Source organism: Physella acuta, unplaced genomic scaffold (genome assembly GCF_028476545.2).
Source record: "Physella acuta isolate Inbredline_101_S28 unplaced genomic scaffold, ASM2847654v3 ptg000100l, whole genome shotgun sequence".
Lineage (NCBI taxonomy): Eukaryota > Metazoa > Mollusca > Gastropoda > Physidae > Physella > Physella acuta.
The window spans coordinates 290186-314317 of NW_026731620.1; the positions used below are offsets into that span (position 1 = coordinate 290186).

The following is a 24132-nucleotide window of genomic DNA, read 5'->3' on the forward strand; positions in this document are numbered from 1 at the left end:
TGTTCCACAACCAAGTTCTGTTGATATGAGTGAACCAAGTAGTCTAGAGTCAGAAAATGTAAATTCTGGAATTAATAATTTAGATCCTAGACCTCCTGAGATAGAGAATCCATATGGTCAGAATCTTGAGTCACCAAATCAAAAGCCACTGAGAAGGTCAAACAGGACAATCAAAGTCCCAGATAAGTTAGACCTATGATTTTAAAGGTCAAAAGGACTTTGACATCATTGTTTTGTATTTTAATTATGTTGTAGCATAGTTTGCATTTGTTTGTAAGGATGTAATCTACCAAATTATTCAAATCATATAATGTTCAGGTTACAATATATTTGGTGATTTTAGGATACTATCAATTGTTCTATTGAGAGATGTGTTGTTGTTTACTAAGGGTAAAGGGATGTAATATATTGAGATTTGTAAAGTCAAGGGAACTCACTCTTCTTGTATTAGTTATATTTATAATGTTGTTATTGAGTGATGTCCCTTGTATTTATCTATTGTGACTTGCTGTTCCGGTTTCCATCATGTTAGCTGAGGCCCAATAAAGAACTATATACAAACAGCATAGTTTCTGTCGTCAGTGTTTCCAATCTACCACAGCAATTATGAGGTTGTGTGTATTATAATATATCCAGTAACTGTATAGAGTAACTATACTTACTAATACTACTACAATCTATATATATATATATATATATATATAAAGCAATGTATGTTTGTGTGTGTGTCTGTCTGTCTGTATGTCTGTTTGTCCTTTATGCATTACTACACCTCACTTCACATCGCCGTGAAACTTTGGGAAGTTGTAGAGAATATTCCTGGGGAGGTTTCTGAGAAAATAAATATTTCAAATTCGCAGGGGTGGCGCCCCGACAGGGCGCGATTAGTTTTTTTCTATATACGGTATATAAGAACAAATGTCGAATTTGGTTTGGCATCGTTCATCCGTTAGCCATGAGACTTTGGCGAGTTCATTATGCCACTCTAGAGAAGGGTTCTGTGAAAACATCATTTTAAATTTCGCAAGGGCGGCGCCACGGGAGGGTCCGATTTTTCTCTATATACGGTATATAAAAATAATAAAAGTGAATTGCAGTGACACCGTTCATCCGATAGGCATGAAACTTTGGGGAGTTCAAAATAAAATCTAGGAAAGGGTTCTGTAAAAAATCATTTTTAATTTCGCAAGGGCGGCGCCACGGTAGGGTGCGATTTTTCTCAATATACGGTATATAAAAATAAAAGTCGATTTGGTGTGACACCGTTATCCGATAGCCATGAGACTTGGGGGATTTGATTAGAACAATTCAGGGAAAGGTCCTGTGAAAAAGAAATCCTTTTTAAATTTCGCAAGGGCGGCGTCACGGGGGGGGGGGGGGGTCCGATTTTTCTCTATATACGGTATATACAAATAATAAAAGTGAATTGCAGTGACACCGTTCATCCGATAGGCATGAAACTTTGGAGAGTTCATTATAAAACTCTAGGGAAGGGTTCTGTAAAAAATCATTTTTAATTTCGCAAGGGCGGCGCCACGGGAGGGTGCGATTTTTCTGTATAAACGGTGTATAAAAATAATAAAAGTGAATTGCAGTGACACCGTTCATCCGATAGAGATGAAACTTTGGGAAGTTCATTATAAAACTGTAGGAAAGGGTTCTGTAAAAAATCATTTTTAATTACGCAAGGGCGGCGCCACGGGAGGGTGCGATTTTTCTCTATGAACGGTTTATAAAATTTCGGTTTCACACCGTTCATCCGTGTACCATGAAACTTTGGGGAGATGATTAGATCACTCAATGTTAGGGTTCTGCAAATAAAAATATTTTTTTAACCATGAAGCTTTAAGGAGTAGATGAGAATACTCCGGCGCCATGTAGGGTACGATTTTCGTCAATACACGGTTTGGCGCCCAAAGTTTTAGAGCGACTATGTTGGCACTTGGCATCCGTTAATCGAGCGTCCAGCATAGCGAGTAAGGGGTACTATATTCAGCGGTAAAGCTACAACAGGTTTCTAAAAATAACTTTGTAACGCGAGGAAATCCTTCTGTACAGTTTCGTCACCTTGCGAAAGATGAAAAAATAACTTTTTGAATATAAGGAGCCTACTGTAGAGTTTTGTCACTTTGAAAATGATGTAATAAGCATCTATTATTAGACGACCCAGTCAGAAATTGAGATCGAGCATCTAATAATAGACCATTAGTAACGCTAGCATATTGCATCAGGTTTTAAGGAGCCAGGGGCCGTACGCTGCGCCTATGTGGTAGTGTAATCTGGGGGTGGGGGGGGGGGCTCTTCAGAGCGCCCCTCTACGTCACTGACACATGGGTGGTCACCGAAGTGTGTTCTACCTCATTATTTCGCTGAGTGATTAATATGCACTAAAGGTTTTCATACGGTAGTATAGGAAAACCCGTGTCCCGATAATTATTATCCAAGCGCAGGCATTGTTAACATTTAAATAACACAGTTTTAGATAAGAAGGACACGCGTCTAAGAACATATGATTGGTAATGCATTGGTTATATCGTTCTAATATATTTCGTCAGACTTTCTTCTATCCCCGCGGCAACGCGCGGGTGGGGCGGGTACGCTAGTAGTAAATATATTTTAACAAGTAGGCTCTAACTAATTAGACTAATCATTTATTATACTAGGTGTATGTACTATGTAGTGCCCTACTAACTAATTACTAACTAAGGACTAAGATTAACTATTTACTATAATCTATATGACTAGTCTCTAAAACTAGTCTATACCAGCTACACATTTATAATATAAACTATGGGCCTAATTTATTTAACTTATCTATTATTACTATTAACTTAAAATACTTCAATAAACTAATTTTTTTTAAATTATTTAATATAGATTTTTATAAAATATATAACTTCTAGATCTAGAATCTAGATCTAGACTAGACTAGAGTAGATCTCTACAACTTGACGTGTACTTAATACTAATTCTAATAGATCTACTGTCATACAATATATTTATATAAAGTTACTTAATTATAAGTCGTATAAGATCTATAGATCTAGATCTCTAGTTAGTATTAGATGGCTGATATATAGATCTAGATCTAGTACTAGATATAGTAGTATTCTCGATATAAATTATAAATCTATCTATTATCTACTATCTAGTCTAGATAATCTAGATCTAGATCTAGATTCTCGATATAAATTATAAATCTATCTAGTCTAGATAATCTAGATCTAGATCTAGATTTTATTAGATCTAGACTCTAGATCTAGATCTAGAAACTTATAGACACTTAATAATAGATCTATCTAGATCTAGATCTAGATCTAGATCTCAGCTTAGACTAGAGCACTCAGTGTGAGTAGTCACAGGCCTAACAAAAATAATGAAACGTGTGTTAAAAACATAAAAAAATAAGCCAATTATAATGAAAAGGGATACAAACGAATTTTAAAAGCCTGAATCGAACTGAAAATATTCCCTTGTTCGCCATTTTTTTTCTTGGATCACCTTGTCCGTATTTATCGTGGAAAATAAATGTTATGACTTCCATCGTTTTACTCTCCCTGGCCAGTTCAGTTCAAGGTGGGGTTGAGGGCGGTTTTATTAAATATTTAAATTTATACGATAATTCAAAATCATTTTCAACGGCTTATGTTCAACACAAAAATATGAAAATGAGTGTAATCGATGGTTCCTAATCTACTTTAATTTTTAAAATTGTAGCTATAATTTTATAGCTTGACATGTTTTTTTAAATTTTTTTTTTTAAAATTTAGTATGATTAGATAGACTTTTCCTATCTATTAGCATGAATATTTTAAAGGCACGTAACTATATTTCAAAAGTCGGTATTAGGTTGATTTTTTTTGCGTTGTAAGCATCTGTTTTACAAGGAACGTATTATAATGAGAAAACATAATGCTTTCATGTGTGAGTCAAACAACATCAGATGTCATGCTGTCTTTATGAAAGGGGAGCGAAACAACTGAAGAGGACAGACTAATTTGATGAGAGTCAGACATCAGAGCGTCGTTATATGAGTCAGACAGCAGAGCGTCAGACACCATATGGTCGTTATGTGAGTCAGACTCATAGACTGTCGTTATGTGAGTCAGACTCACAGACTGTCGTTAGGTGAGTCAGACAAGATAACGTCGTTATGTGAGTCAGACAAGAGACGGTTGTTATGGGATTCAGACAACATAGCGTCGTTTTGTGAGTCAGACACCAGACTGTCGTTATGTGAATAGGACAAAAGAGCGTCGTTCTGTGAGTCAGACAACAGAGCGTTATTTGATTCAGAAGAAAGAGCGTCGTTACATTGGTCAGACAAGAGACTGTCGTTATGTGAGTCAGACAACATTACGTCGTTATGTGAGTCAGAAAACAGAGCGTCGTTATGTGAGTCAGAAAACAGAGCGTCGTTATGTTGGTCAGACGAAAGACTATTGTTATAAGAGTGAGACAAAAGACCGTCGTTGTGTGAAGTAAAAAAGATTTTTTTTATGAGAGTTGAACAACAGAATATCGTTATGTGAGTAAGTCACATAATGTCGTTATTTCAAATATCACACGGTCGTTATGTGAATGAGACAACAGATAGTCATTATGCAAGTCAGACAGCAGGCGGTTTTAAAGTTAATCAGACACCTGGCTGTCGTTATGTGAGAATGTCTCAGAGTGCTGTTGTTTCAGACAACATACGGTCGTTATGTGAGACAAAAGCGGTCGTTATGTGAGTCAGATATATATATATATATATATATATACATATATATATATATATATATATATATATATATATATATATATATATATATATATATACACATATATAATACACATATATTAAATATAAATAAACTTCTTGGCTATACCTCATTTACCTCTATTGTGGCGATTTTTAAATTATTTGAATCGATAAAATAACTCAAACAGATTTTCAACGGTATATATTCAATACACAAATATGAAAATGAGTGTAATCGATGGTTCCCAAAAAGCTTTAATTTTTACTAATGTAAATATAACTTTGAAGGCGATATTAATTGCATAGTTCGATTTTTCTAAATGAGTTATGAAAAAAAATCTCTATTCTTATATATATATATATATATATATATATATATATATATATATATATATATATATATATATATATATATATATATATATATATATATATATATACTAGCGTACCCAGCCGCGACAACTTTGCTTCAAATATTATAGAGATTAGCAAATTGCATAGATAAACAAAGATTTCCAAAGTAGTTCCTTTCTTTATAGTCTAAAATAGGAAGATTCACATATAAAAAAAAATAAATAAAAATAAATTAGGTTTGACTTGGTGTGTCTTGATCCAGCACCAGCTGTCTGGTATCAAGTACACTATCATCTCAGCTAATTAGGTACCTTTTAAAATATGGAGAATAAAAGAAGTATTTAAAACAATAACTTGCACTAATATGCCTATTTTTTTCAAATTATTTTTTTTACCCAAAATTAGCCAGTTTCATTGCTAAACAAACAAAGATTTCTATAAAATATTTAAGTCCTGAAAAAGTTTATTATAGAAATTTCTTTTTGGAATAGATTCTACAGTAGATGGAGTCTAAATCTAGATCTAGAATAGATCTTAGCGACGTAGCGTCTACGTCAAGTTTTTGCGTAGATTTAGATCTAGTCTAGATCTAGAATCCAAAACGATAAAATAATTTTTTAAAGTTTAGGCCGAGAATATCGTATTGTATAGTCTACATTTCATAGCGTACATAGCTCTAAATCATATTTGAATGAAATAGTTCATTTCTTTTTATTCTAAACTCGGAAGATGACGTCATCAGTTTCTTGCTCTTTTTTTAGTGTAAATAATAAGCGACGTCATTATTAAATGCGTTCTTGTCCCAAGTTTATACACTTTTCCGGTTGCATAAATAAAATTGTTCTTCTACATTCGAATAAGCCTTTATTTTTAATTTTTCTTCTTTAAATAAAATTGTGGTTATACATTTAAAACATCTAACATATTATTTTCAACAAAAGTCCGTATAAAGTTCTCGATATATCGCTGTAGATTCTGATGTGATGTCCGGCGAAAATATTTTGCGGACAGACAGACAGAGAGAGAGAGAGAGAGAGAGAGAGAGAGAGAGAGAAAGAGAGAGAGAAATGCGAACGTGGCCTATTATATATTAGGATACCGTATATAGAAAAAACAAATCGCGCCCTGTGGGAGCGCCACCCCTGCGAATTTGAAATATTTTTTTTCGCAGAAACCTCCCCAGGAATATTCTCAACAACTTCCCAAAGTTTCACGGCGATGTGATGAGAGGTGTAGTAATGCATAAAGGACACACAGACACACATACAGACATACATTGCTTTATATATATATATATATATATATATATATATATATATATATATATATATATATATATATATATATATATATATATTTATATATATATGGTAATCTATCGTTTTGGGTACGTAAAATCGCCCGCGACTTGTAATGTGAAAACCAGGTGACTCCTTAAATTTTAATAATTATATAACATTTTGAGGAGGATTTATGTTTTTTAAAATACAAAAATGTTTCCTTGTTTCATTTATGTACCTGTTTTTAAACAATTGAATTATAACTTTTCTGTAATAAATGAAGACTAGCGATGTTTCCAACAGATGTAACAATGCTCATTTACTATAGCAGCCATCTTGTTTAAGTTTTATTTTTATAAGCTTTTAGCGGGAGATTCAGGGGGAAGCCACTCTATTTTACAAATGGCTGCTGTTTATTAGTTTATATAGCAAATCTTGCTCTCAGACACTGCTGTTTAAAGTTAATTTCTGGCCTATATTGATATATTTAGCCATTGATTTAGGTTTATTATTTATTTATCTATAATATTTGACACAAACATATGACAATATACTCCTATTAAAGCCTTGAAAATGAGGTAACGTTTTCGTACATTAATAGCCGCGGGCGATTTTACGTACCCAAAACGATAGATTACCATATATATATATATATATATATATATATATATATATATATATATATATATATATATATATATATACATTAATTATCAAACAACGAAAACAGAAAATCAAAATCAATACAATATGAAGTTGTGTGTCTGAATGTTGTTTGGATAAAATAATAACATAACATGTTATTTTTTCAAGATATATTTAATCAAAGTTTACCGATGGTTTACATCAGTATAACTAAGAGCCAGAAAAAAGATGGCTTATCTATATTCTCTTGGCTGTTCGCCTAGATATCGACTTTGGGAGGCTCCAACTTCACTAGAGGAACATCGTTGGCCAGAGTCTTGGCGATGTGGGTAGCGTTCTGCCGTATTACATTACGGTCATCCGCCACGGCTGCTCGCTTGCGTAGCTTTGCCGCATCCCAGCGGAAATCAACGCTTTTGCCCATGACTTCATCGAACCTACCAGTTATCTTAAAGACGTATCTATTTTCATTTAACAAAGCATTTATTACAGGTTTAACATTCGGGTATTTGTTTGTCATGTCGTTCCACAGCCAGGGCTGTAGGTTAGTTTCGCTTTGCTGTTTCAAGGCTGTGTAAAAAGGTGTGCTTGAATCGCCGAATCGGTAGTTAAAAGTGGGGCGGTTGTTGGTGCCGCGATACTGAGAGTGGAAGTTATTCTCGAGACGTAGAAAACCTTGGAGTTCGGTGGAAAACTTGACTATAACAGTTGCTGTGTAGGTCACAGAAGTTCTGGTTTTGGACATAATAAGACTCCATTTTGCAGCAGACTTTGCCTTCAGAGTTTTTGATGTGCTAACTGTGAATGTTTTCGACTGCTCTTTTTTGGTTTCATCAGTTGTAGCTGTGGTGGTCTCATATTTAAACGAATAGCCGGCAGAAGCTCCAAAACCTCCTATTGTATACATGACCTGCAGACCAAGCTCATGACTGTTTGTCCAAGAACTGGTTGTAGTGTGTGTGACACTACGGACAACAGTCTCAGCTCGCTCAATGGTCTTAGTAACTTCGTTTGGGTCATTGTTATATATCGTACCAGAGTCAACCGTTTCGGGTGTTAATTCTTGTGTTACAGGTGTTCCATACTTGATGTCCTTAAGCGCAAAGCTCCAATTACCATAGACCATGCTCAGACGTTTATCGCTCATCAAACCTTCACAGCGCGCACTTTTATCAGCAGCCCATGTGTCGGCGCTTCGTCTAAAGTCTTCCCCAACATTCGCGGCTCTACATCCTTGACAATAGCTATAACCCAAATAGTTTGCTAGTGACGCAATATTAGACATAGTGGTATCCATAATGCGGGTCTTTACTTTTTCTAGTGAATTCAACTCTTCCGGTGCTGTAGCGGTCTTGCAACATCGAAGTTTATCAAGGCAGTTGAGTTTATCACAACTACCGCGATAGATGCCGGTAACAAAGTAGGTGTCGTTACATTTACAAAGGCCTTTGTTATCAAAACATTTTGAGATATCATGGTCATAGCAATGTCCGTAGGATGGTGGGTGATCCGCTGGCCTTGAGCACCTACCGTCGTCAATGTTACTCAACAGGCCGATCTTGTTGTCACTCCTATACAAGCCAGTCATAAAATAACCAGCAGGACAGGTGGACCAGGTATTGGTTCTGTCCATCGTTGCCCAATCAGCGTACAGAGTGTGTGTATCGTTGCTCCAGGTCGAATTTCTGCTGCAGCATTCTACTTCGTCTAACAAATTCAACGGGTCATCGGTTGTTTTATCTTTCCTAGATAAACCCGTAATGAAATCATTTAAACTTGTACACTGTGAGTGGCCCTGCCTGGCCATACTTGACCGCCAATCAGACCTGCTGCAACCAGCATCAGCTTTCATGATCATCAGAGCCAGAAATAACAGTGCTCTGGTCGATAACATTTTTCAATCTATGAAATAAGATCGATAAAAACCTAGATAACAATTAAAGAATATTATATATATATATATATATATATATATATATATATATATATATATATATATATATATATATATATATATATGTGTGCAATATACAAGGCTCAAAGTGAATTTGTTTTACATAGGACGGGCAAACGTTTTTCGCAGGCACGGCTAGATTTTAAAAAATTGACTTACTCGCTATCTATATATATAATTCTCTTCTGAGAGACGCTAGAAAACAGGTGCGCGGACCTTCGACCACAGGTGCTTTGACCATAGGGGCTTTGACCATAAGGGGGTTTGACCACAGCGGGCCTTTGACCATAGAGGTGCTTTGATCATAGGGGGTTTGATCATAGGGGGTTTGACCATAGGGGGTTTGACCACATGTGTTTTCTCAGCAGAGGGTCTTTGATCACAGGTGGTCTATCAACTGGTGTTTGATCACAAGCGCTGTGTCCGGCTTTTATCATAGGTGTGATACAATTAACACGATTTTATACATGTTTCCTGAGAGTATGTTAATAGAAATTAACATGTATTTTTAAAAAGCCTAGAACTATATTTTAGTCTCCACATAAAGGCTGGTGCTAGGCCTCATAGATTTATTTTAAATATAAATGAAACACAAATAATGCGACATATAACAAGTTTCACAAATAAATAATGTAGATGTACTTGAAAATATATAGCATATATAAAGGATAAAAAAAGGATACGTGCTATACTCTCCAAGATTCTCCATGGTTTTGACATAGAGTTGTTTAGATGACTTGTATTTATACATGGTGATTTAACATATTATTACATCATGTCGAAATTTAAAATATAATTTAGCAACTTTTAAAATAAATCACTACAATATATGGACAGCATTGGACAAACCACCTGAGATCAAAGACCCTATGTGGACAAAACATCTATGATCAAAGTCGGACGCAGCGCTTGTGATCAAACAACAGGCCGATCTTGTTGTCACTCCTATACAAGCCAGTCATAAAATAACCAGCAGGACAGGTGGACCAGGTATTGGTTCTGTCCATCGTCGCCCAATCAGCGTACAGAGTGTGTGTATCGTTGCTCCAGGTCGAATTTCTGCTGCAGCATTCTACTTCGTCTAACAAATTCAACGGGTCATCGGTTGTTTTATCTTTCCTAGAGAAACCCGTAATGAAATCATTTAAACTTGTACACTGTGATTGGCCCTGCCTGGCCATACTTGACCGCCAATCAGACCTGCTGCAACCAGCATCGGCTTTCATGATCATCAAAGCCAGAACAAATTGTGCTCTGACCAATAACATATTCGAATCTTTAAAGAAGATCGGTAAAAACCTGGATAACAATTAGACAATCTTATATACATATATATAATAATACGGTTTAGACGTGTAAAATAGCCTTTCTATTTAGGCCTAGAAATTTATTGGGTAAGGCACGTAAATGGTTTGCTCAGAAAATACAAACACTTTATTTTTATCGGTTCTGAACCCCAGTCTTATTTGAAAACTGCAGCACTTTCGGTTCGCCAACGCCAGGCTTAAAAAAAAAAAGAAATACCTAAGTATTTCTAAACACATACGTAATATTACCTTAGTACGAAGCTTCCGTCAGTGTGCTGTGTCCGACACAAGAGAAGACAGTAAAAGACTGAAGATCTTTTATAGTGAAAAAACACCCGCAGATCAAGCTTACATTCATATGCATCAACTCTTTACAGCCTTGTTTAATTATAAGCTACGACCTCTCTCAAGTACTTAATTAATCATTCAGTTAGACTGGGCAGTCAGCCAGTAGGCAAATGTGAATTGTTTACTTTGTACAGAAATGCAAATATTTAGCAGTGAAAATATTTTGTGTAAACAATCGTATTGCATTGTCAAAGTCGATATAATAAAATTGGTTAAAATATTTTCAATTAGGATAGGTTATGTTAAGTTAGGTTAGATTATGTTGGGTAAAGTTAGGTTAGGTTATGTTAAGTTAGGTTAAGTTAATTTAGGTGTAGTTTAAGTTAGGTTAAGATAAGTTAAGTTAGGTTAAGTTAGGTTAAGCTAGGTTAAGCTAGGTTAAGTTAGGTTAAGTTAGGTTAAGTTGGGTAGCTAGGTAAACGTAGGGTAATGTTAGGTTAGGGTAGGTTAGGGTATGTTTGTGTATGGAGGTTAGGTTAGGTTAGGTTAGGTTAGATTAGGTTAGGTTAGGTTAGGTCGGATCAGATCAGATCAGGTCAGGTCAGGTTAGGTTAGGTTAGGTTAGGTTAGGTTAGGTTAGGTTAGGTTAGGTTAGGTTAGGTTAGGTTAGGTTAGGTTAGGTTAGGTTAGGTTAGGTTAGGTTAGGATAGGATAGGATAGGTTAGGTTACGTTAGGTGAGGTTAGGTTAGGTTAGGTTAGGTTAGGTTAACCTAGGCTTGTCTAGGCTAGGATAGGCAAGGCTAGACTAAGCAAGGCTAGGTCAGGTCAGGTCAGGTCAGGTCAGGTCAGGTCAGGTCAGGTCAGGTCAGGTCAGGTCAGGTCAGGTCAGGTCAGGTCAGGTCAGGTCAGGTCAGGTTAGGTAAAGTTAGGTTCGGTTAGGTTAGGTTAGGTTAGGTTAGGTTAGGGTAGGTTAGGCTAGGTCAGGTCAGGTCAGGTCAGGTCAGGTCAGGTCAGGTTAGGTTAGGTTAGGTTAGGTTAGGTTATGTCAGGTCAGGTCAGGTCAGGTCAGGTCAGGTCAGGTCAGGTCAGGTCAGGTTAGGTTAAGTTAGGTTAGGTTAGGTTAGGTTAGGGTAGGTCAGGTCAGGTCAGGTCAGGTCAGGTCAGGTCAGGTCAGGTCAGGTCAGGTCAGGTCAGGTCAGGTCAGGTCAGGTTAGGTTAGGTTAGGTTAGGTTAGGTTAGGTTAGGTTAGGTTAGGTTAGGTTAGGTAGGTTAGGTTAGGTTAGGTTAGGTTAGGTTAGGTTAGGTTAGGTTAGGTTAGGTTAGGTTAGGTTAGGTTAGGTTAGGTTAGGTTAGGTTAGGTTAGGTTAGGTTAGGTTAGGTATAATACATAATGTATGTCTGAAATGTCTGCATATGCAAATATTTTCAATTTGTGGAAAGAATTTGTTTATGCAAAACGAAATAAATTTTCTGAATTAAAACAAAGGGGGAGAGCTTTTGAACGAGCGTTCTTTTTGTCCATTTACATAATTGTTAAATGCAATGAGACAGCGTGTGATACGGGCTTTGCCTATCTAAATGTATAAGAGCGTCGCGGTATTTATAACATTGTTTAACACAATTAGACGTCTGTTGCCATCTAAGCAAATAAGAACTATGACACATGTAGCCGTTTTATAATTCAGCGACCACTACACAGCATGCACATTCAGCACAAATTCGTCGTGGTCGAGTTGGTAAAGCTCATGGTTGCTAAACCGAAAAGTCTCGAGTTCGAACCCTCGGGCAGATGAGGCTCGTTAGTTTGGGGACAGGAGAGACAACTCCAAAATCAAACAACTGCTGCCTTGTAGTTTGTTCTTGATTGGACAAAGAGCTGTGGAAGCAAATCCAAAAAGAAAAGCAGGCTGAAATCGGGGTCAATGGCCTCAATAGCGCATGACCAGTTGTAACCCTTATATGTGATGGAAGCATGGTCGAATCGGCAAAGCTTATGGTTGATAAATTCGAAAAAAGTCGAGTTCAAACCCTCTGGCAGATAAGGCTCGATCCCTCCTAACAATAAAAAATTAGGAACGAAGAGGAAGAAAGAAGAAGAAGCACATATAATTTTTACACGCTTGGAACATAATTCAGGCATTAAGGGGTTAAAAATTGAAACTTCATTTTACACCAGGTAAATAACTGCTTGTTAATTCTAACGTTAGTCATGCAGTCGCTGGTCTAGAACCAGTTAAAACTAAGACTTCACTATTGTTACACTATACAACTCTACACACTTTTAATCTTTCAATCAGTATACATGTAAATCTCTCCATCAATGTGTCAATGTAGTAATAGCACTTCACTAAACTTACATTATAACTTGGGAAACATTAATTAATATCTAATTTGCTATTTACACTTTGCGAATCGCACCCTCTTCACAAAACAGCCACCTAAGTTCCCACTCATATCACATCACAGAGGCTTGTGCAGGGCGGATAATTAGTAAATAAAACATCAACCTTGTAAGCATTGGGTTGGGTTAGCTTTATTATAAAATGAACTCTATTAAATTTCCGTATGCTTAATACATAAAGTAAAATTAGATTATATATATATATATATATATATATATATATATATATATATATATATATATATATATATATATATATATATATATATATAATATATAAAGTTCAATTCTGTATGTAAAAATAAATTGTTTTTTTTCGTGGACATACTTTGATGGATTTAAGTGTTAGATTATTATCGTGCTCACAGTCTAAATTTATGTAATACTGAAAGTGTTGGGAAATAATTCTCATTTTTCTAACTAACAGTAATAATTGTCGGCATGTTCATTAAACACAATTTTTTTTTTAAAATATCATCTTTTACAAAAATTCTAATTATGTCTGAAAATTATTTATATTTAGTCCTTTAGCATTTACTTCCCTTTGATAAATTAGGAAAACACAATTCCTTCCCTTTATAAACATTGCATTCGCGGAAAAGAATTTACTTTTTATTAATTTGTTTTGGTGTTGGGAAAAAAATTACATAATTACCGGGGATTGATAAGGTGCAAATGTTGTAGGTATTTTACGGCTAAGCTTGGAGTATTATAATTGTTCATTTGGTTTGGTTTGGCAACTACGTTCGTTTAAGTGAGTGCAAAAGATTATGAATAAGTTGGGGTACTATAGTCGTTTATTAAGCTGAAACAGGCGATTCTGTCCCGGGCTAGACTGTTAGCACTTTGCGTTTATATTCGCGTTTGTATTTTCATTGTGTTTAGGTTTGGTTTGCGTTAGTGTTTGCGTTTAGATTTGGTTCATTTTTGTTCTTTCTTTTTTCGTTTCCGTTTCTGTTTTTTTCTTTGGGTTTGTGTTTGTTTTTGTTTTTGTGGTTGGTTTTGCCTTTGGATTTGGTTTGCTTTCGTTTGCTTTTTCGTTTGTTTTTTCTTTGTGTTCGTATTGGTGTTTGTGGTTGTGGTTGGGTTTGTTGTTAGGTTTATGTTTTCGTTTGCTTTTTCGTTTGTTTTTTCTTTGTGTTTGTATTGGTGTTTGTGGTTGGGTTTGTTGTTAGGTTTTTGATTTCGTTTGTATTTGTAATTGTGTTAGCGTTATGTTTGCGTTTTGTTGTTTTGGGTTTGTTTGGTTGTGGTTTGGGTGGGGTTTATGATGATTACTAAACACACAGGTAATGGTCTTTAACAGAAAGGTTTTTTACAGAAGCCAGAGCAGGGCCTTGCCGGGACGGCTAGTATATATATATATATATATATATATATATATATATATATATATATATATATATATATATATATAAAGCCCAAACATCTAAATATATGTTGTATGAAAGACAGCATATTAGTTTACGCTTTGTAATAATGAGTCATACCATATAACGCCATTTGTACAAACAATTCATAGGGCTATTCGGCCCATAATACTTAAATTAGGCCTTTTTGTATAAGCTGGCATTTTGCCTATTTCATTTTTTGGATTTCGGCCGTTTTTAATCAATCTTTAAAACGCAGTATGTCTTACTTTGTTGTACAGTAAACTTATTTCTCTCTCGTAAAATGTTTTACAAAAGATTGCTGAATTATTCATCGACAGTATTAACCTAGTTAACAGTGTGTTTAAGAATGTCGCTTTCCAGTTGAAGTCATAAACAATAAGCCAAACGACACGTTAAAATAAGTGGAACTTCAAAGATAAATAAATACTAAACAGTAGCTTGGTTTTGTCAATGGAAGAAAGCGGTATTTCAAAAAATCAAATGTTTCTGTTAAGCAAAGATAGTGTTCGATGGTAAACAGTGAATACAAGAATATATCTATACACATACTTGTTCATATACATTTGTTAAATATATAAAACAAATACATGTCTTCTACATGTTAAGGTGCGCAAGTTGTTATGGGCATATGCATATGCATATGCATACGCATACGCATACGCATACGCGTTCGTATACCCATACATGTGGAAACATTTTTTAATTAAAACAAGGGCCACGAGGTTCCCAGCCTTTAAAGGAAAGATATTACATTTTTTAAAGATATTATTTTTTAAAGAAAACATTTTTTTAAAATACTTTTTGCATCCTTATTAATATACGAGATAAATGGCCCTTTGAGGAAGGATACAACGGGCGCTCGTTGTCTTTTTCCTTTAAACAAAAAAAAAAACGCAACAACCTTACCTCAAATTAAACCGGAAACGCAAAATGACATTGAAAACGGATTTGTATAAATAAGCAATCTTCACGTAGTTATTTATACTTAATATAGTCGCAGCCATACCCCTTAACCATACACCTGATCTTAATAAATGATACAAGTCGCATTTATAGAGGATCGACGACATCATTTATTTTTAGTTGGAGGAGGGGGTGGCGACTTAAACGTTCTTGCGCGGGGGTGGGGCTTTGCCCTTACCCGAAAAATTGTATTAAAGAAACCTTGCACGCAAACCACTTCTAATATGTCGTAAGGGTGTTGTACCTCAACCTTTTAGATGTTGTTCAACGTAAACTGAATTTATTGTTCTTTTTAAACTTTCTCGTTTTCGTTGTTATCGTACAGAGTACATGAAATCAAAATTAAAATGTTCATACATCTCGACGTTTCATACTCAATGAGTTTGAAAAAAAAAACCTTTTATCGCAATTTAGTCTGTGTGTTTGTGTGTCTGTTTCAGCCACGTTGACAAAATTTTATAAATAGGTACAATATGAAGTTTGAATAAGTATGTCTAAAATCCAATAGCTTGATTGCTGTTTTAGTAAGGTAGACGAAATTTAACAAATAAGTAAAATATTTTATGTTTTAGTTATAAAATTACTGTTATAGAAAATAACACTTAACGCTACTCCAGATTTCTCCAAAAAACCATTTGGATTTAAAAATTATATAGAGCCTGGCATGGGCGGAAACCTACGAACACTAGTGTGGACACTGTTAGCGGATTGATTAACTTTTCAAGCAGGCCAAGGCAAGGAGCATAAATATAGTGACAAAATGGTACATAATTAGCTGATTAATTAACTTTTTACAATATCATTTAAGATTTTCATTATTCAGTACTAATTTTCCTATATATTTTATTCACAGACTGTTTACTGTTCGTTTTGAAAACATGTCTATAGGATAACTACACGGGAGTTGCTACCGTAGTTCCAAGTGTGACTCACATGACAACAGCTTCATGTTTTTTACTTATGCAAATGCGAATTGAATTGGAAATAAGGTCTGAGTAGATCGGAAAACCCAACAGTTAACATAAATAACTATAGATAAAAAGTAGTTTGCATAAAATGAATTTCGAATAGAGTTAATAGGGTCGGATGGGGGTAAAACATTAAACAACACCCTTTGTGCTGATGCCAGTAACAATTCGAATATGCTAAACAGGCTTACGAAGCTATATGTTAACAATAGCAGGTAGACGATGTGATAATCTTTTGACTGAAGGTGGGTTAGTTAGAAAAGCGATAATTCGTAAAGTCAGTTTTGTATAATGTTATGTATTTTGTTAGGTAGTTCAGGAATAAGCTTGATGTGACATTTTGTTGTGGTTTATGCAAAACGGTGATTAGTGTGCGCGTGTAATGAGGAACGAGTATAGTTTTGGAAATGCTTGAGACTTAGTAAATGTGTCGCGAAAAAACTGGGGTGTTAATGTATTGTGTGCAAGATGAATATATTTTTTACTTATGTTTTGTTGCATACAGTGTAAACAAGATCTAGAGTACTGACCAACTGAAGTAAAAAGTAAATTTTATTATATATAATGTATTTATTTCTTTATTTTTACTTATTTAGTCAGGTATTAAAATTTATACGTTAAAGATTTGTTTTTAGTATGTATCAACTGTGTGCTACATAACAGCAAATTAGCCGTGTCAACTTATTCCAACAAACTGCTTAAACAAGTCACTTCATTGAAAGACTATTTTGTATATGTCCGAGACCCATGGTCTTCAGTCAAGTTGCGTTCCGAACTTAAGTCTATTGGTAATTCGGATCTCGACAAACAATAGCCTAATTTTAGCGGTAACCAAAATGCCCATGTAAAACGTGATATACACAATAACTCTAGCCTAGTCTTTGCATGGCCATGTTTATGATAATTCAAATATATTGTTTTTTTTTAATTTTGAATTTTAACTGAGTAATAATTTTAATCGTTATGAAAAAAATATAGTTTAATTACTATAATTTTTGTTTTTAAAATCTAGCTTGAAAGAAGTAAGGCTTTCTTTTTTTGCCGTCATTGTTTGAGCATCAAATACTCAAAGTACAAAAGCTAGAAACTAAAATGTACAACTTATGAAACAACTTGTGTCAGCTTCAAGCTTCCACTTTATAAATTGCAACAAATTTAGAGCAAATGTAATTTTCTTTTTTTTAACATCCTACCTGAAAATTTACACACACACTCTCACAGCTATGTAACATATGGTACCAATAAAAGGTCGTGGTCTAGTCACATGATAAAACTTATTACATTTATTCTGCTTACCACTATAAATTTAGCTAACAAAACCACGCCGAGAACCGGTGCATCTCAGTAGTTTTTGTTTTCAATTTTTTTCAAGGTAATAAACCATCAGTGTTACTACCACATTATTTAGTATCCATTCTAAAGCTTTTTTTGATATATATATATATATATATATATATATATATATGTATATATATATATATATATATATATATATATATATATATATATATATATATATATATATATATATATATGTATATATATATATATATATCTTTAGAACCATGCAGAAGAATAACACACACACGCAAATACTTTATTTTCTTTAACAGTTGCACTAGTTGAATCATGTGTGGGTAATTTATTGTGTTTTTCATTCATTTGCACTAATCTTAATATTAATTTTATCAATTTAAAAAAAAGACTAGATTGCTGCTCTTTATACAAAGTTCTTTAGTAAGCCCGTTAAATCAAGATTAAACGTTCTAAATACGCCGCATTTTTGTAATAGCATTGATTTTTTAAGCAACGATTTTCACTAAAACATGTGAAAAGAATTGTAAATAAAACAAAATATAATTACCATTTTGACCGACAGGTTTTAAACACCAACAACATGACTCCGTTTTGGATGTTCGTTGTCGGCTAGGTAGTGTGTCGAGGAAATATTTAGCTTGAGTTGATTTAGAAAAAAATAACATCCACTGGTCTAAACATACAAATTTTAAAAGTATTAGTTCTTTTCGCTCTACTGTTTATAAAGAGTACCCATTTATTTCTAGGAACGTATAACATAATATTATTTGAATGAGAAGTTTCGTATGTTTTAGAAATATGTATGTTTAATGATTTCTTTATGTCATTTTGTTAATGTATGTTAAAGGTTTTAAGCTTTCTATAACAAGAACCTAACTCAATACTAGTAAAAAGAAAACGTGATCCAAGTATTTAATGGCATGTTTTGTGTACTTTTACGTTTTCACAATTTAAAGAGATTGTATTTTTTTGCGTTTGCATTGGTCTTTGCGTTTGCGTGTGCATTTGTGTTTGCGTTAGTGTTATGTTTGTGTTTGATATAGTTTTAATTATGGTTAAGGTAAAAGTTAGAGATAGAATTACAGTCAATTACTAATAAGGAAATATTTTACTTAAACCCGGGTGAATGCGAGTGTAGCCTATGCACCTAAATAACCACGGAAGTCAGGGTCCTTTACGTTTTATTTTTTTCTTAGAGCCCAGCGCTTTTTATATAATAAATTTTGAATCACACTTTCCTTACCTTTTAAACTTAACTTGAAAGTCTTATTTTTTAATACTTTTATACAGCCATGGGATGCTAATAAAGACGGCTTTATTAATTTGACCGAGTTCCATAAACTAATCCAAGACGTGCTGCCAGGCTACAGAAACAAAACAGTGGCTTTGTTTAAAATGAGTGACAGCAATAATGACGAGAAACTGGACCAAATCGACAGTTTGTCTCTGATTAAAAAGGCGGATATTAACGGAAATCATTATGCTGAACGCTCTGAGATGGAAGGGTAAAATATGTATAGAGTTGATTATTACGGGTATACAAAATAATGCACATTGAAGTAGATCAATGAAATTTAGGGGCTGGGTGATCGAGGCTGTGACGCTCATAAGGGCGGTAACTTATTTAGGAGAAATAGAATCCAAAATCAAACAACTGCTGTATTGTAATTTTTTTCTTGATCGACAATTGATATGGAAGCAAAATGAAAAGGAAATTCTAAACAGAATCGGACTGAAAAGTGTGTAAAATGCTAAACTGGTTGGTACATCATTTGTTGTATATTCCGTTCAACATAAGAGTAACATTTGAAACTTCTTTTTTAAATTTAAATTAACTGTTATATTAAGATTTAGACAAAGTACGTGTAAATTAAGTAAGCCAAAGATGAGACATATTTTTAGAAATCATAATATGGCGCCGTAGTCTGGTATGACCATTGGAAAATCCAAGCACACAGCATGGGTCTTAGGATGAGAAGAGCCATGCATCGACCCCATCTCAGCACAACTGTTGGATCCTAACGGTCTCTGCCCCAGCAGACAAGCCACGTCTACCCAAATGTTCAAACACCTTTGTTTAATCGTCCGACCAATCTGTCCATACGCATAATGAGACACGTCTATTTATTTTTTTAAAAAGTAACATATTAAATGCATTAATTATCACAATAATCTAATATATGCGGAATTTAATTTTTCCCCAGATTGAGCACATTTCTTAAAGTGTATGCTGTCTTCTATTAAAGAATGAAGACAGTTTGATTGACATAATCAATGTCTTAAAAGTTGAAATAAATGAATATACGATAAATTTGCAGTTGCATTTTTAATAATGAGATATGTGTGGTTTTTTTGGGCACGTGCAAGCGTGTAAATCCGTGTAAGTTCTCTACATATATACTACAGTACCTCACTGCGCTTGCTGCAACCTCCCTGGCGCTGCCCATAAGAAATGTATATTCTTTTCCCCAGAAAACTTATTGGAAGTATTCTAATCAACTTCCCAAATGTTTTAAGGTGATAAGATGAAAGGTATTAAATCTTGCGCCACGCTTGCGAAATTGAAATAATTGTTTTACAGGTACCTCCACAACAATTTTCCATAGTTTTCGGGCGATCAAATGAAGGGTGTAGTAATGCAGTTTAAGGACACACATTCTTTCGTCAACTCAGAGTGCAATGTTTACAACTTTTTGCAATTTTTTTTTCTTTATGTTTTAGACTTACGGAAATTTAATTGAGTTAATTTTACAATCAAAACACAAACCTACGTGACTTTTCGCACCCACTTGCATACACCTATCCACACCATCACTATTTTAAGTACAACGTTCTTTAATCAACACTGAGCGTAATGGTTAATTTTTTTTTACATTTTTCTAATGTCATAAATCTATAAAAAGCTATATAATATCAGTATCGCGTAAATTAGGAAGTTTTTCTATATTACATATATGTAACGAAGTATAAAAGTGCCAAATATCTATATCAGACAAGGTTGCAAAGTATGTCATCATATAGCTTGTAGATTTCCCCTGATTGTTCCCTTAGAGAACATATCTGCCTCACTTCAACATATTACTACGTCGTACTCCCTAACTTACTAATTACTAATGTCTGTATACATATATATATATATGTCTTTATATATATATATATATATATATATATATATATATATATATATATATATATATATATATATATATATATATATATATATATATATATATATTCCACTGGTGAATGAAACATACATCTTTTTGTCTTTTTTTTTTAAATTTTGTTTTTGCATTTCATAGGCAGTCCAATGCTTATTAACTTAAAACTGTAAACATATATTTTTATCGTGTAATGGTAGTTGGTTGGTTGGTTTTTTTTTTAGATTTAGGTACTTTATGCACATTGGAGCGCAATTGTATGCACTGATTATTATAATAATATTAAAAATAAAAAAAAATGGTTATAAATACCTGGCGCATAGTCTAATCTATCATTTATTATATAGTTATAGGCTTGATTCACGCTTAAATGAACTTATAGAATATTGTATAACGTTAGCTATGTGTGCTGAAACAAAATGAAATCGTAGTACCCAAATTAATTTTACTTTTAATTATGACGGAAAATAACAAAACCGTCAGCGATAATTGAGAAGATTTGTGAAGTCAATGTTTATTACATATTTCTCTACATTTGTTATGACATGACTTCTATATTCTATAAAAAAAATAAGCTTAAACCACTGAACAAAGAGTATCATTCTGTTGTATCACATGACGGTCATGACGGTGTAAAATGGTGTGCTTGCGGCTCCGAAAATGTAATGAAACGTGGAGTGGTTGTTGATTCCGTAATACTGGGAGTGAAAGTTATGAAATCATAACAATAATAGCTGCCGTATATACCTCAGATGTCATGGTTTCAAAGGTCTCATGACATGTGAACATGCGGAACATCGTTCACGAAAGAGCATAAAAATTACATCAACAGTTGCTGTTCCACGGTGACCGCAACGACAAATATATTTGGCAAGATCCTACCTAAGGATCATTAAAAAACCCAACTTCCTGTATCAACTGGACTGTGGTCTCCAAATGCCCCATTTTTTTTTCTTTGAGTGGGGTGAGTAGGGGCCAGTGTTTGGCGCCTGGCTACATAAAGAACATTCATGAAGGACACGCTCCGTATTCTCCGGGGCCTAGCCACAAGCGCATATTTCGCCACACCCAATTTTTAGTTTTTTTATGTATGTACTAATTTAGTCTGTTGTGGCCTATTCAGAGTCGAAAGATTATATATTGTTGTTTTCGTGTCAAATTGTAATATCCATTATCTTTTTCATATTTTCTTTCCCCCAATTTTAGCCAGCTTGACCGCAATCTCATTTCCTTGTATCTGGCAGTGGCCCGGGATCCACTGCAGTACAATCCTGCTGCAGGTATTTTTTGCCTTTTAAGTGCTGTCTTAGGTGATTGAGTATAGGACTGGATTTTTTAGGGATTGCAGGACAGATTTAACATCTGTAAGAAATACTATCTGACTTTTTGAAGATTCAGGGTGTTGTAACAAGAGATTTGCTGCATGCTCTAATGCTTTTATCTCTGCTCTAAAATTGTCGAAATTTTGAAGAAATTTTCCATCACGCTCATCTGATAAGATTCACCAATGATTTCGCTTGGCTCGTGCTTTGGCTATTTCCTTCCCAATTGTTTTTGCCTTTGAGGTCGACATCCCATAAGTCTGGGGTACTATAAATAACAGGAGTTTTCCTCCCTCGTGTCAGAGCCTACCAGACATCTATCGAGAGAGAAAGCCACGTAAGACGCCATGTTGTATTTTCTAGTTTAAGCAGCAAGTATCCCTAAATACTTGTGAATTCAGTATTTTTCTGCGCCTCAATTTAATAACGTGTAGGTTGTGTTGATTACTTAAGTACCTTATCCAGTGTTAGTAGTTTCAGTGTGTTATTCTTCAACACACATTTTAGGGTACTTAACCTGTGTACATGTGGCTAATATTTTGGAAGCACCTCTGTAAATGACTAGGCCTTATGGAAAAACTGTTGTTCTGACTCAAAGCTCTCGGTAAGCATTAAAAAATGACCGAGGGTTTAATTCGTTTTATATGAGCTATATTACGAAAAAAACTTTGCCGAACGACACCACTTGTTATCTTGTAAGGGGGTAGAAGAACACCTAGGGGTATCAGAAAAAACCCGCCATATTAGGGAACATTTCCGAAGTTGGTTAAAACTGACAGGGTAATTTAATCTCAAATTTAAGGGTACTTAACATATGTATATCTGTCCTTTTGCATGCTCTTCTGGGGATGACAAAGCCGTATGGAACCTTTGTTGGTCAGACTATAAGCCCTCTACGTGGGCTAAAAAATGACCGCGAGTAAAAGTGTCCTTATATGAGATATATATATAAATAAAGTGACGAACGATACCCTAATAATTTGAGAGGTGATAGACAGATCCTGGAGAGTAACAAAAGATCGTTATTCTCGTAGCAAAATCCCCTTAGGGTCGTTAGATTTGAAAGATTCCATATTTTCTTATATAAACAATTGTTTGTGAAAAAGTTAATAATGACCACGTCACTTGGTTTATATACAAGGGAGGTAACGTTTTAAAGTATTAATTGTTCTGTGATATTTATACAATTTTAAAGAGAAAAAGCTCACAAAGTATACCATTTCTTTAAAAAGATATTTTGTTATTATTAAAGTTATGTGTTGTACTGAAATTGTAAAAATTAATTGCTAAAGCTAAATTTATATATTTGATTTACTATATTATAGAAGCCTTTGCAGTTCTAATAACCTTGCGTGATATTAGTATGTGATTATAACCTCAATGTTTTTATGACCTGAAATTACTCAGACTGTTTAAGCTTAGGCCATAAGCACTATGGAAAAATACCGGTGAATACACCACAGGTCACCCATGCTTGATTAATAAATGTTAAACTTAAAAAAATACAAGACCTAAGTAGGTCACATCCCCTCTCTTTTGGAGAGGCAGATTTGTTACTCAAAAAACATATATTTAAGGAACAAATCTGACATCAAAAATGTTCCACAAAGGTAGTGAATAAAATTTCAATGCCAGGTGAAAACATCCCTGGAAATCAAAGGGAAGTAAGTCAACCTTTTACAAAACGTTAAAGGGGAATAACCCTTTCTAAAAATAATAATACATCAAATCCCTCAGACAGGGGTAATATAATATCTCCATGTGGATAAAATATATGGGAAACCCGACAAGGTAATTCCTTTATTTCAATGACCAGATACAACATCAACTGAGTCATGAGGAACATTTTATGATAACTTAATATATATAATGAAAAACTACATTTAAATAAGGTTCATTTGAAAATAATAAGAATATTCAAAAAGATTGTAGTTTTTAAAACAAATGTAAATCTCAGACCACTCATTTTCATGAGTCAGTGTAGATCACCTAAACAAATCACCTGTAAATGGTCATAACTAACCACAAAAATG

The 24132-nt window shown here is 34.2% G+C and overlaps 1 protein-coding gene and 1 long non-coding RNA gene across 2 annotated transcripts; one reads left to right on the top strand and one right to left on the bottom strand.

The window, feature by feature from the left end:
* Nucleotides 1-7187: 7187 nt before the first annotated feature.
* Nucleotides 7188-10626, bottom strand: LOC131930711 (uncharacterized). Its single transcript, XM_059287301.1, has 2 exons — nt 10534-10626; nt 7188-8925 (listed from the first exon to the last, which is right to left on the bottom strand). The coding sequence occupies exon 2, from the start codon at nt 8915-8917 to the stop codon at nt 7283-7285; it is 1635 nt and encodes a 544-aa protein (XP_059143284.1). The 5' UTR covers nt 8918-8925; nt 10534-10626; the 3' UTR covers nt 7188-7282.
* Nucleotides 10627-17611: 6985 nt separating this feature from the next.
* LOC131930697 (uncharacterized) lies at nt 17612-19927 on the top strand. The gene is made up of 3 exons (XR_009384159.1): nt 17612-17671; nt 18907-19121; nt 19821-19927. It is a non-coding gene; the product is annotated as an uncharacterized LOC131930697 (long non-coding RNA).
* The last annotated feature ends 4205 nt before the right edge of the window (nt 19928-24132 follow it).